The following is a 13,801-nucleotide window of genomic DNA, read 5'->3' as shown; positions in this document are numbered from 1 at the left end:
TGACATTAAAGCCTCTTTTTGGACTTGTAATCATGTGTGGCGCGCCTAGGTGTGAGGATTCTTGAACTTGCTCAATCCACCTCATTCTTACAACACCTTCGCCTCCTCAAACGTTGGCATCGCCGGATCCTGAGATCCGAGAGGCGCATTTTGTCATTTTCAGGCTTGGTATTGAGGACGCAAGAGGCCTGTCTGACCGAAATGATTTCGCGGCGTCTGGGTCTTGTGTAACGGCTGTTCGGTCTTTTCTTCGACACCTCCATCTTTGCGGCGGCCTGGCGATATTTCGATCACGAATACCGGATGTCCTGAGCTTTTGAGAGAGAGCGCCTATCGCAGGAATTCTGCAGATTACGACTTCTAGCATCCGTGACCATCGAGCAACACCAACCCGACAGTAGAGGCCATCACAATGAGCCACGACCATGGAGGAAGCAGCAGCGGGGGAGACATGGGGGGAATGACGATGGGAACCGCCCTTTTCCAGGACACAAACGTCCAGCTTGCCAAGTCATTCTGGTATATCATTGCCGGCGTCGTGGGGTTCTTGGGCATCATCCGCGGTCTCAACTACCTCGAAGGCCGCAGACGGTACGAATCTCACCCTTCATCCCGCAATTGTCGAGACAAAAGCTCACTGTCTACAGACTAAAACGATGCCGCTCAGAATCGGTCCAATTCCCAACACGACCGACGAACCACATAACACAAATATGGGCAACCGCAACAGCCCTGACGCGCGAAGCAGGCCACCCGCAGCTCTACATCCCCATCAAGGGCCTCCGCTGGGCCACGCCCCCGCCCCTCGGCCGCGTCCTCGTCCTGCTGGCCTACTGGGCCGTCATCATCTACATGATGGCCGCCGACGCCGTCGTCAAGGACGCGTACTTCTGGGAGCGCATCGGGTTCCGCAACGCGTGGGTCACCATCATGCAAATGCCGCTCGTCTACCTGCTGTCGATGAAGGTCAGCGTCGTCGGGCTCGTCACGGGCACGTCGCACGAGCGGCTGAACTGGCTGCACCGCTGGGTCGCGCGGACGATGTTCGTTACGGCGACGGTGCACGGGTTCCATTTCTGGACGGAGTGGGTGAGGGCGGATTTTGTCGAGACGCAGCTGAAGATCATGCCGTATATCAAGCATGGCATGGGCGCGTGGGGTTTGTTGGTGTGGGCCTTCGTGAGCGGGATGAAGCCGATTAGGGGCATGGCGTACGAGGTGTTTGTCGTGCAGCATGTGCTCTCGGCGGTGATCTTCATTTGGCTGGTCTATGTGCACATCCCGGTGTACGCGAGGCAGTATCTGTGGTTTACCGTGGCGCTCATCTGCTTCGATCGGCTGGCAAGGTGGGCGCTGCTCGCGTGGCAGAACACGAGGCCAAGGTTGAGCAAGTCGTCGTCATCGTCGTGTAAGGGGATGAAGAGGATAGGCCACGAGGTGCAGGTCCGCGCCGTGGGCTCCTCGACGACGGTGCTGACGATCAAGGATGTGCACTTTTCGTGGAAGGCCGGTCAGCACCTATACCTCTGGCTGCCCCGCGTCGGGCCGTTCGAAGCGCACCCATACACCATCGCCTGCGCGCACCAGCTGCCGGAGACGTGCATCTGCAACAGCATCCAGCTCGTCGTCCGCTCGCACGGGGGCTTCTCGCGGCGGCTGCACAAGTTCGCGGAGCGCATGGCCGGCTCCGGGAGGAGGAAGGACACGCTGACGGGCTTCGTGCTGGGGCCGTTCGGGGCGCCGCCGCGGTGGGACATTTATGAGACGATGGTGCTCATCTCGGCATCTACGGGGGCGTCGTTCACGCTGCCGATATTAGAGAGCATCGTGCACAGCCGGCAGAGGATCTGCACGACGAGGGTGGACTTTATATTGATGGCGCGCCAGGGCGAGGAGATTGAGTTCTACACGCAGAGGCTGCGGGAGGCGATGGATCGGGCGCAGGATGTCGGGGTGGAGGTGCGGGTGCATGTCGCCATTACGAGGTCCGGGAAGGCGAGGGAGGGAGAGATGACGACGGTGTTGTACTCTGATCGAGACACGAGTTCGGGGTCGTCGGCGCAGCATCGGCGGATCGCGTCGGACGGGTCGGAGGATGGCGGGGGGTATCAGGAGAAGGGGGTGATGGACGTCGAGAAAGGGGGTGCTGGGGCTCCGTTGACGCCGAGGCGGAGCGGGTCGTCGACGGGCATGGTGAGGGAGTATTACAGCCGGCCGGATCTGAAGGAGCTGATTCGGGACCCCGTCGAGGCGGCGGGCGGGGAGACGTCCGTGGTAGTGTGCGGTGGCCAGTCGTTGACGAGCTCTGTGAGGAATTGTGTCGCCGCGTTGTCTGATGAGAGGGCGGTCCATAAAGGGACGGGGGCACAGGGGATTCATCTTTTTGTCGAGGAGTACTCATTTTAATGTAGATATGAATGACATAAACATCGTGTAAAGTTTGATTATTTCATTGACGACTTGTCCTGTTGAGGTGACAGGAGGTAGGCGAGCTTCTCTGAGACCGACGGAAGGCTCACCATCACCTACTAGGTATGGAAAGCATGCGTACCATGTAGTTTTCTACGTGGTGTATAATCAACATATGCCACGGCAGATAGAGTTCTATAGATTAAGACGTAGCTTGTATGAAACCTGGGGTTCACCTCGTGTCTGGCCTGTAGTACGACTTGAGGAAAAGATCTCTAAGAAAATTGAAATGACAGAACAACCACAACAAATCCAATTCAATCAAAAATTGACTCGACACCTTGGAGACAGCTGAGCCCTCATATGTCGTCAGCAATGGCACAGAGATTCGGTGAGTATGAGTAGCGCTTGTTGACGATACTCTCTCAAGATTAACAGTAAACAAAAGATACACTGGCTCACCGGTGGCTTTACACCAAAAGTGCTGATGACTTAACATCTGATATTCGAGAATGATCGCACACAAAACAGTAGGAACGAACAGAAACCAGAGGAAGAAGAGAGGGATCGGTGAGAAGTCCAAGACCGACACTCACCGAAGCTCCACCGGTAAAAAAATCCCATCGCGGGGCAGTGACTCGGTGAAGAGTACCCCTCCAGGCGTCACCGGTACCCCTCGTTCGGTGAGACCTGCACTCGGTCAGCAGCCAATGGCACGGGCGAATGCCTCTGTGAGTCAGTTGGGCTGGTCCGCAATTTTTTTTTTCGCGGGTGACAACTGCCTCTGCCCGGCGAATCGCAAGACCCCTCCCTCGATCTTTTCCCCCTCCCCTTGTCTTCCCTGCAGCCCAGTCCAGTCATACCCCTCGATGACTAGCGTCGCGCGCTTCTTATTTTCTTCTTTTTCTTCCTCTTCACTTCGTTCAGCCCACGTTCAAACCACCAGCCTGCGCCGAGGACTCTGTTCTGCCAGCTTCCACTCGACCACGCGACCCTTCTCGACCCCGCGTCGACCGCCGTCTCGTCGTCCCCAAGTTGTCGTCCCAACATTCCGACAACTCTCCAACCTTTCCTCGAGTGCACACCCCACCATCGATAGCCTCGCCATCATGTCGACAGAACAGATTAACGCCCAGCTGGAGAAGCTCTCCCTCGGCAAGCTGGAGTCCTTCCCGGGCTGCTACCCGGACGTCAACCCCGTCGACGTCTACCGTTCCCACATCACTACCATGTTCCACGAGGTCACTGGTGTCGAGAAGTCCATCATCTACAACGCCCTCCAATGGACCCAGAGCTTGGACAAGGGTGACATGGTGTTGGCTGTTCCTGCTCTCCGCATCAAGGGCAAGAAGCCCGCGGAGCTGTCAGAGGAGTGGCTCCCCAAGGTCAGTTTGCAGCTCTCAATGGCACTATTGCGCACGCTGCAACAATCGACATGCAGTACTGTGGACTTGACTGACGCATTGGTGCTTCCAGTTCCCCGAGTCTCCCCTCATCGAGAAGCCCGTTTCTTTCCAGAACGGCTCTTTCTTCCAGTTCTGGTTTAAGCCCGGTCCCTTGGCCCAGCTTCTCCTCCCCCAGGTCGCCAAGCGCGGCAAGGACTTTGGCAAGAACCACAACAACGGACTCAAGGACCCCAAAGACCCTTCCCAGGGCAAGAAGAAGATCATCGTCGAGTTCTCCTCCCCGAATATCGCAAAGCCTTTCCACGCCGGCCACTTGCGATCCACAATCATTGGCGGTTTCATCTCCAACCTGTACGACGGCGCCGGCTGGGATGTCACTCGTGTCAACTACCTCGGTGACTGGGGCAAGCAGTACGGTCTTTTGGCTCTGGGCTTCGAGAGGTTCGGCAACGAGGAGGCCCTGGCCGCTGACCCCATCAACCACTTGTACGAGGTCTACGTCAAGATCAACGCCGAGATGAGCGCTGAGAAGGAGTCGATCGAGGCCAAGGAGAAGGCTGGCGAGGATGTCACCGCGCTCAAGGACAACGGCCTGGACGAGAAGGCCCGTAAATACTTCAAGGCCATGACTGCTGGCGACGAGACTGCTGTTGCTCAGTGGAAGCGTTTCCGTGACCTCAGCATCGTCCGCTACAAGGAGACATACGCTCGCCTGAACATCCACTTCGATGATTACTCTGGCGAGAGCCAGGTCCCCGAGAAGGACATGGAGGCCGCGGCCAAGAAGCTCGAGGACATGAAGATCTCTGAGGAGTCGCAAGGTGCTGTTATCATCGACTTCACAAAGCACGTGCCTGGCAAGGCTGGCAAGAGTCTGGAGCGCCCCATCATTCGCAAGAAGGACGGCACTGCCCTGTACCTGACCCGAGATATCAGCGAGTTGCTGAACCGCGAGAAGAAGTACGGCTTCGATCACATGATCTACGTTGTTGCGTCTCAGCAGGATCTGCACCTTAAGCAGCTCTTCAAGATTATTGAGCTGATGGGCTACCCCGAGACCGCCAAGAAGTGCCAGCACATCAACTTCGGCCTTGTCCTCGGCATGAGCACTCGAAGGGGAACAGTCAAGTTCTTGGATGATATCCTGCGAGATGTCGGCGACCACATGCATGAGGTGATGAAGAAGAACGAGTCGAAGTACGCCCAGGTCGAGAACCCTGAGGCCACTGCCGACATTCTTGGCATCAGCAGTGTCATGGTCCAGGACATGAGCGGAAAGAGGTAAGTCGTCTAAAGTTTGGCCCCGGGCACTTTCGGATGCACTGACATGGGTCGACTAGGATCAACAACTACAAGTTCGACATGGACGCGATGACTTCCTTCGAGGGTGACACGGGACCGTACCTCCAGTACGCCCACGCTCGTATCTGCTCCATCTTCCGCAAGGCTGGTCTCTCGGAGGAGGAGATTGCCACGGCGGATCTCAGCCTTCTGACTGAGAAGCATGCTATCGAGCTTATCCGCATCCTCAGCCAGTACCCTGATGTCGTCCAGAACACGCTGAAGACACTGGAGCCGACGACTGTGCTTACGTACCTGTTCCGCATGACCCACGTCGTTAGCAGCAGCTACGACCACTTGCGTATTGTAGGCAGCGAGCGCGAGCTCATGAAGGCTCGCTTGGCTCTGTACACCGCAGCCAGGACCGTGCTCTACAACGGCATGCGTCTGTTGGGACTTTCCCCGGTCGAGAGGTGAGTGCACCAAGCGCTGGGCGATGCATCTTGTTGCATGTGAAACTAGTTGCTGACCAGTCAAACAGGATGTAATGTGGCACTGTAGAAAATCATTCTTGTGGGAGTCAAAACTGGAGGGGAATACGGCCAGCTCGATATAGACTGGGCAGCCGGAGATGAGAAACGAGAGCACTAACAGCGGGCGCAGGAGCAGTCGTACGAATGACGATTGTGACGAGGAGCTACTGTGGTGGCAGACCGGCACAACGGCCACTAGCCATCAGCCACAACGAGAAGCTACGCTATCTTGGCGAGCGCTTTGGACCGATGTGGCGCCGTGTAACAAAGAACACCCACGGGCGAAGGATCAAATGCTCTCCGGAGTCCTCGAAGGCCCCGTGGCCGCGAGGTTCATCGGAACAAGCAGATGACACGACCCAATGGATTCGCGCGTGCGCCAGCCGTTACAGTGCTGATTAATAAAAGTTGAAGTTCATAAAAAAAATGGAGATGAGGCGCAATGTTGACTGACGAATATCTGCAAAACGAATGCGATGAGATCTGGACGCGCAAGATTGCATGGCAAAGCCCCATTCTCCCAGTAGGGCTGCTTGCTTCTCTGCAGAGCAGCGCAGACAGCAAGGCAAAGCAGAGCAGAGCAGGCACGCAGGGCAGCAAAACGGGGGCAAAGCTCAGCTAACGGTCCCGCTGAGCACTGTTCGTGGACGGTTCGAGGTCATGGTGAAGCGCGGATTCTGCCCAGAGGACAAATTGAGAGAGCCGCGACGGTGTCGTTTCGCCCGTCCTCAGGTGAGAAAAGTCTGCCCCGTCATGACTGTCAAAGCAACTTTGTGCAGCCCACTTCTGCGAGCCGCGACGCCTTCGATGGCTTTTTTCCCCTGGTCCTCCCGCAGTCCCGTCCAACTGCGTCAACGGGCTGGCTGGGTGGCTTTGTCTGACGCTCGGTGACTGCGTGGGGGATTCCATTCTGGGCGCCAACGAAGTGATCGACTCGCTCGGATAGCGCTAGGGCGTCCTAATCCCTGCCAACACCGAATCTTGCATATTCCCAAACGCTAGAGATGCGATGGCTCTCGACGGCTCTGACTGGTTCGCCATAGCTCAGGGCAGTTCTGAGTGGCTGCCCAGTACGATGGACGGCTCGCACTCGATCTGCCAACGCTTGTGGTTCCTCATCTCCGGCTGCGAGCCGCCCCCGCGCACCGTGGCTTGCAGTTGATCGACACCAGTAATCTACGCTTCAAGACTCCGATGACTACGTGACGCCCTGATTGCTTTTTCTTGCCAACCACCGAATGCAACATTGTCAAGAGCTACCTTTCCCCCTTGAGACTGTATTGACTCTAGGAGGCCGAGACTGACATCTTGCCAAGACACCGAGATATTACACCTCACCAACCCATCATCAAATATCTGCCGATGCATCCTGCGCTGCCCTTATGCCTTCAGTGCGGAGCACATTGCGGGTTCGGCATCAGCATTACCAGCATCAGCACTATCATCATGGCGTGAGCCTTCGCATTATCTATCTTACCTCCGAGCAAGGCGTAAGCGAAGGGAGAGAGCGAGAGAGAGCCGCGCCCTAGCGGCAACGCTTTTGCCTAGAATGCTTCCAAACCGCGGTGCCAACTGCCCAGCCCATCTTGCCAAATTTAGGCGACGGATAGTATGATGTTCCCTTTTTGTGCCTCGCTCCAAGGTTTTAGCTGCAAGCTACTGTTCTGTCCGGCAACCTGGCGCCTTGTCTGTGCCGAGACCGGATGAGCCCCGACCTCCGGCACCCACCGCAGTAGCTCTACCTGAGGAACGGTGCCTGGGCATATGGTTCAGATGCCCAGTGGGCAAGACCAAGTGGGACGAGGATGATCCCTTTGGAGGCCGAAGAGATCCTTGGGATAGGTGGCATGGCTTGCATGGGTGTGTCCTCTTCGCCGACCAGAGATATCGACTCGGCCAATCTTTTGACCCCTGTGTTTTGGACTTCCCGCGGCTGCAACGCGCATCCTACCATCAACCCATATTCTAACCATCTCCTTGGGCCCTAATGGCAAGAGGAGCCAAGGTCAAACCCTGCTGAGGTCTGGGAGGTATGATGGTCTTCCCACACGCCCTGCAAGGACGGGCATCGGCCTTTGCTAGCATTCCGTGAGCTCCCACGCCTAGGAAGCTCTCGGGGCTTGTACCTCTGGAGCTCCCCGTCTCTGGAGGCGAACTTTGTGTGTCTGATGTTTGCCTGTGATGGAGCTCAGTCCCCGACGTCAGAACTCAACGAACCATATGTCCGGGAACAAGCCAAGCAAGCACAACGGCCGGTATGCAAGCGCAACAAGTCCTCGTTGTGCAAACCTTGGGCAGGATTATCCCCTCATCACGGACCAAGACTCTGGGCTGCCCTCCATCCTCACCGCATGTCGTTGTTTCCAAGGCGGAATAGTGGCGTTCAACGAACCGCTGGTCCTGGCCTGACCTGACCTGGTCTGACCTGATTGACATGTTGCCGCCGCCGTCGCCCGCCCACCCGCCGCCGCCGCCGCCAACGCAGCTGTGCGCCGATCTTTGTAATTCGTAATGGGGGTGGACTACCACACTACCCTCGCCCTTGGCGCTTGGGGACAATCCGGCGTGTGTGGATGGATGTCCACACGCGGGTCAATCATGTTTCCAGACAAAGGGACCGTTGAGCGTTCTCCGTCGGCCCGCTTGGGCTCCAAACGACCAGACGGCTTGAACGTGACCCTGACTCTTCTTATTAACAGCCCAGAGACACACCGTCCGTCAGACCCGTCATCGTGGTTCTTCTCTTTTCCTGTTCTTCCTGCAACAGCGGGAGACCTTACTCACCCATTCCTTTCTTGCCTCTTCGACCTACCCTGACTTTTTTTTGTTGAGGTCGTTTACTCTTTCCTTTCTCCATACCAAGCATAGACCGACGAAACTTCCACCATCAACTTACTCTTATTGTGTAATTCTTCTTCGAGGCCAGCAAACATGGCCATAGGCGTGGCACTTCTCGCCTTTATTGTTTTCTGCGCATGGCGCCTATACTCCGCCATCAAGCTGAAGAAGAGGCTTCCTGAGGGAGCTAAGCCCCTTCCTGGGCCCAAGGGTAGGCTGCCTCACAGGTGATGATGATGACTATGATGCTCACATCGGACAGGTCTTCCTTGGATTGGTCGTGTACACGATGTGCCGGCGGAGGCAACATGGCTCAAGTTCTACGAGTGGGCGAAGGAGTACGGCCCTATCTATGGGCAGGAGATGTTCGGATCCTACCACGTCTGGATCTCTTCGGAGCAGATCGCTCATGACCTTCTCGGCCGCCGCAATGTCATCTACTCAGACAGGCCCATGATCCCCAATCTGCCTGACAACAGGACAAGTGGCGACTACCTTGCCCTGCTTGGCCGCACCGGTAGGCAATGCTCCTGAGCTTCCGCAAGTCACACACTAATGGTAGCATGCAGACACATGGAAGCGTCAGCGCAGACTCTGCCATCATCTCATGAACCAGAGCGACAAGGAAGAGCTCCACGCTTACCCGACCCGTGAGCGCGATCGATTTTTGTGGCTTCTCTCCCAGAACCCCGGCGATTATCGCGAGTATGTCGAGCAGTTCACCAGCCGTACCGTAAGCCGTCTGTCATGGGGAACCGCCCACCCGGCCCGCATCCTCCGCAAGACGACCTTCGGCCTGCTGGAGACCATCTCCCCCTCCGGTGCCCTCCCTAACGTTATCTCATTCCTGATGCACGTTCCGGATGTCCTGTCGCCATGGAAGAAGAAGGAGCGCGCCCGTCACGAGCTCGAGTCCCGGCAGTTCAAGAGCAATGTCGACTTCGTCGTCGACCAGGTCGAGAAGGGCACCGCGCAGCCCAGCTTCATCAGCACATTCGTTAACCAGGGTCTCGGCGACGAGAAGGAGAAGGGCAAGTGGGGCGATCTGAAGGAGGCTACCAATGTCGTTGGTCTCATGGCCATCGCCGGCGCCCTCACTATTGGCAGCCCTATCCAGAGCTTCCTCCTCGCCATGTTACATTACCCCGAATGGCAGGCTAGACTGCAACGCGAGATCGACGAGGTTTGCGAGGGCAGGTGTCCTCAATGGAGCGACCGCGAAAAGCTGCCCATGCTGAGAGCCGTTGTCAAGGAGGTTATCCGGTGGAGACCACCTGTTCCTACTGGTATGTGCAGCGATCCTTCATCGTAAGGCTGACTTTAGGTTCGTGTGACTGACGTGCCGTTACAGGCATCCCCCACGCTGTCGAGAAGGATGACGTCTACAATGGTTTCTTCATCCCTGCTGGTGCCACGATCCACGCCCTGGAATGGTAAGTTCTCACAAACCCAAGACATTCCCCGTCGGACCCCCGAACTAACAAGACATTTAATAAAGGGGCATCACCCGCGATGAGTCAATGTACCCCGATCCCGAGACATTCAACCCCGACCGCTGGCTGCAACCGTCCTACCCCACGTTCAAGGAGCCTCTCACCCGCTTCCCCAACCTTGACGGCTTCAGCCAGTTCGGCTTCGGCCGCCGGACGTGCCAGGGCGTGCCTATTGTCGACCAGGACCTCTTCCTCATCATGGGCGGCATGGCGTGGGCGCTCAACATCACCAAGAAGCGCAACGCGGACGGTAGCGAGGTGCCCGTGCACTGGAACGACTACACGCCGCTGCTGATCGCCAAGCCGGCCTTCTTCGAGTTCGACGCCGCCGTGCGCACGCCCGAGAAGGCAGACATGATGAAGGCCATGTTCGACGCCGCCAAGGAGGAGGAGGAGCACGAGGAGAAGATGATGAAGGCGGGCATGCCCGACATTGGCGACGTGCCGGAGAGGAAGCAGGCGCAGCAGCAGGAGGCCGGCGGTGCTGCGAGGCGGGCGTCTGTGTTCTTCAATCTGAGGCAGCGCAAGGAGGAGGGCGAGAGGGAGAAGGTGTACCGCGAGCACGAGCGGGATATCCCCGGATGTCCCGGCCGCTGGGCGACGGAGAGCGATGTGGAGTCGTCGAATGAGAAGGGGTATGTTGACGATGACAGCTGCTCCGGGCGGTCATCGCCGACGATGCTGCCGTAGTTCTGGGGATTGTTATTGGGTAGGGGAGGATGGAGTGACGGAGCCAAATTTGGTTTGATATCAGGATTCTCTTTGTTGTTTTTCTTACAGCCCATCTTTTGGAAAAAAGATGCCGACGCTACTGGAGGAGCTGGGGTAATCTGGGGTCTAGATTGTGACATGGATATACCTTCTACGATGTATGAATATAGAACAAGAATCTTTCAACCAAAAGATCAATTATCATTAACTGCAATCCCCTTTCTGCGTGAATTTGGCGATGAAGCTTCTGTGGACTAGATACCAGATCTTGCCATGTTATTCTTGGCACATTGCGGCAGCCCCAGAATACATCCCGCTCAACTACTGAGCTGCGCGGATGAGTGATAATTTGATGACTTGCGGCGGCAGGCGTGGGGGTTGTGCAAGTCCATCAGAGCGACCAGCCCTCTCTGCGCGCTGCTTTTGATGGCAACTCACGTTGTAAACACATGGTCATATCCTCAAGCCGAGTGTGTAGCCATGTTCATTTAATGATTAAAGCGCACATGCCAGCTTCGCCATGACAAGTTTCATTGACTACGCATAGGGCGGGATGCACACCGTCGACAAATCGTGCGTCTTCAAAGAGGCGGACGCTCTCAGGCTCGCTCGGGTAAGTGCAAAGTAACCCAGAATCATAGCCCTCTTCATTGCGACATAAGCTCAAGTTATTTACTCCAACTGATGCTTCAAAATTTGCAGCGCATGCCCTGCTAACGAACTATCTGGGCTTAGGGACTGAAGAAAGCTAAAGCATGTGTTAATTATGGCGCTATGTTCTGATGTGGTACATCCACAGAACGCCTCGAATTTGGAGAGAATATTTGCAGCCGCAAATACAGGAAGAATGCGAGACCTAATTAATTTCAACTTTGGTTAGTAATGCTTCGAACATTCACCCGTATGACGCTAGTGTTTGCTCACCAGATGAAATGTCGAGGCGGATCTGAATCCATTTCTATAATTATGTCGTGTATTTCATGAGCAGCGTCAACGCAGCGTTTGATAGCTGTTGTGTGCTGTCCTCTGTCCCCTGCCGTGTCCTCTTGAATCGTGCGGTTGATAACTATACGGTAGTAGTTGCACAATAGCCTGATGTTGTATCGCTGCCACCTCACCCATTCCTCTTCACTATCGCCAGCAACATCAAACGTCGTGGAGCTTCTGGATGATCGAAGATGGGCGGGTAATTGAGTGATGACGGCGGTGAGCTGATCATTGGTCTCGGTGACGATTGTTGAAATCCCAGGGCTGTCCGAGACGTTTAAAAGGCGGGCTTGAAAGTGACGAAGAACCGAAGCAAGCTTGCAGAGCGCTATCAAGTGCTGTACCGGACGGAGAGCGGGGGTGAATCCTTCGAGATTGACGCCGAGCGAAACCTCGACGTCGTCCAGCTCCAACGGTTGATCGACCGTGAATTCTGATTCATCGATGCAGCTATGTCCGAGCGGCAAGTTCAACCAGTCGTTTGCTATGAGTGGCCAAAACAAGCGGCTTTGATATTGGCTTTCGAGCGACATCCCTCCGTCTATGTTCTGATCAAGACCGACACTGTGGCAAATGCGGGCGGCACAAGACCACAAAATGTAGTACATGTTAAGCTCGCCGAAGTGAACGTAGGAGCCGCCCAAGAGTACGATGGTTCGGACGTTGATCAGCCTGGGATCCCTGATGAAGTCTGCGGCGTGAAGGAAGAAGACGGATGCATCGAACCAGTTGGCTCGGTATTGCTCCAGCCGATCTGAACGGTGGCGCTATTAGAAGATGATTTTCACGGCAAATGAGGCCTAGAAGAAGGAATCCCCACCCTTAGACATCCCCATCGACTCGGCTTCGGGCAGAGTGAGGAAAAGCACTGAAACCTGTGGCCGAATTAGCGATACTACCCCTGAAGCTGCCTCGCAGACTAGACCTGCCGTTAGGTACGCGAAGTACAGTCCTAGCCATGCTGGATCACTGTTTTTGTGGAAGCCTGCCTCACCAAGTTCCGAAAAAAACTCGTCGTGGACTTTTTGGAGTTCCGCAGGGTTCAAGGAGCAGTTGACCCAGGGAACCCAGTTCGCGCCGTGGTTCAGAATTCATTGGCTAAGCTGCTTTGAGGGCAGAACAACGTCCTCATTTCTTTTGACTGTCAACTCCCGTGAGTGGCTCCGAAGACGATTGTAGAGTGAGTTCTCGGGGTCATCGATCTTGTGCAGCCGAATGCACCTCCCCGGACGCGCCGGCCTCTGTCTAGGGTCTGCCTTCAAAGAGGTCAACTCCTCTCGGAGAGCGCGATTTTCATCAAGCAGTTCGGCATAGGTTGGCTGAGCATCATCCACCGACGGCGGGCGGCCTTTCACTCGAACAAGCTCAGCAGCGCAGGATTCTGCCTGGCCCCGGACCCGGCAATTGCGGCAAGGCAGGTTCTTGTCACATTTCACCTTGCGCCTCGCGCAGAAAGTGCAAGATTTCACGGTGCGCTGTGACGAGCGTAACTCCGATGTCATGGTAACAGCCTTGCTTTTGGTGTAATTGCAGAGGTGAATCGTGGAGTGAACTAGTGTCGTCTGAAAGCACAAATGTCCGATGGCTCAACCTTATTGGCGCTAAACTCGCCCGAAACTCGGCCGTGAAAGGGTCGAACCCTACGTCATTTCGGACTGTTACGGAATGAGCCTGGACCTCAATGACAACAGTTGTAATAGTGAGGTGCCCTACAGGGATCTCTCTGACTCAAGAATGATGGTGTTAAATAAGTGGAGTTGTGATGTCTCTCATTTCCCCATCAACTCGCCCGAGGTCGGCCGTGTTTGTTAGCCATCACTGTCTTCATCATAGAAATGGCTTCGTACAAAAGTTCAAACACATTCGAGCAGCATGTTTTGTCTTTTGCACTTAAATAGACGTCTACTCTGCTGCCGTTGAGTTTAATGTTTCCCGGAATGGAAAGCTCTCCAGAGAGCTTTCACCATTCGAGTTCCTTGCACCGGGCTGATTTGCCCTCGGTCCATATTTTATTCTTTTGGCTTCAACCACGCACCAATATCTTATGTCTGATTCAAAAATGTCCTTACAACTGCGATATTCTCCAATAGGCGTCCTCCTCAGGGCATTTTCAAATCGCAGACTCCTTCTCTATCCCGAAGAG

At 55.5% G+C, this 13,801-nt stretch overlaps 3 protein-coding genes across 3 annotated transcripts; all 3 read left to right on the top strand.

Annotated features, from left to right (window-relative positions):
* Positions 1–412: 412 nt before the first annotated feature.
* On the top strand, positions 413–2,406 carry COL26b_012205 (uncharacterized protein; the record flags this gene model as incomplete). The annotated part of the gene is made up of 2 exons (XM_053184852.1): positions 413–591; positions 648–2,406. 2 exons carry the CDS (start codon positions 413–415, stop codon positions 2,404–2,406), a joined length of 1,938 nt encoding a protein of 645 aa, XP_053031186.1.
* A 1,112-nt stretch (positions 2,407–3,518) lies between these two features.
* COL26b_012204 (uncharacterized protein) lies at positions 3,519–5,573 on the top strand (the record flags this gene model as incomplete). The annotated part of the gene is made up of 3 exons (XM_053184851.1): positions 3,519–3,794; positions 3,886–5,096; positions 5,156–5,573. The coding sequence occupies 3 exons, from the start codon at positions 3,519–3,521 to the stop codon at positions 5,571–5,573; spliced, it is 1,905 nt and encodes a 634-aa protein (XP_053031185.1).
* Positions 5,574–8,560: 2,987 nt separating this feature from the next.
* Positions 8,561–10,650, top strand: COL26b_012203 (uncharacterized protein; the record flags this gene model as incomplete). The annotated part of the gene is made up of 5 exons (XM_053184850.1): positions 8,561–8,678; positions 8,730–8,984; positions 9,037–9,753; positions 9,819–9,900; positions 9,966–10,650. The coding sequence occupies 5 exons, from the start codon at positions 8,561–8,563 to the stop codon at positions 10,648–10,650; spliced, it is 1,857 nt and encodes a 618-aa protein (XP_053031184.1).
* Between the last annotated feature and the right edge of the window lie 3,151 nt (positions 10,651–13,801).

Source organism: Colletotrichum chrysophilum (assembly GCF_026319265.1).
Source record: "Colletotrichum chrysophilum strain AFK26 chromosome Unknown scaffold_167, whole genome shotgun sequence".
Taxonomy (NCBI): domain Eukaryota; kingdom Fungi; phylum Ascomycota; class Sordariomycetes; order Glomerellales; family Glomerellaceae; genus Colletotrichum; species Colletotrichum chrysophilum.
The sequence above is the reverse complement of the archived record's forward strand: the minus strand, read 5'-3'. Positions and strand labels throughout refer to the sequence as shown.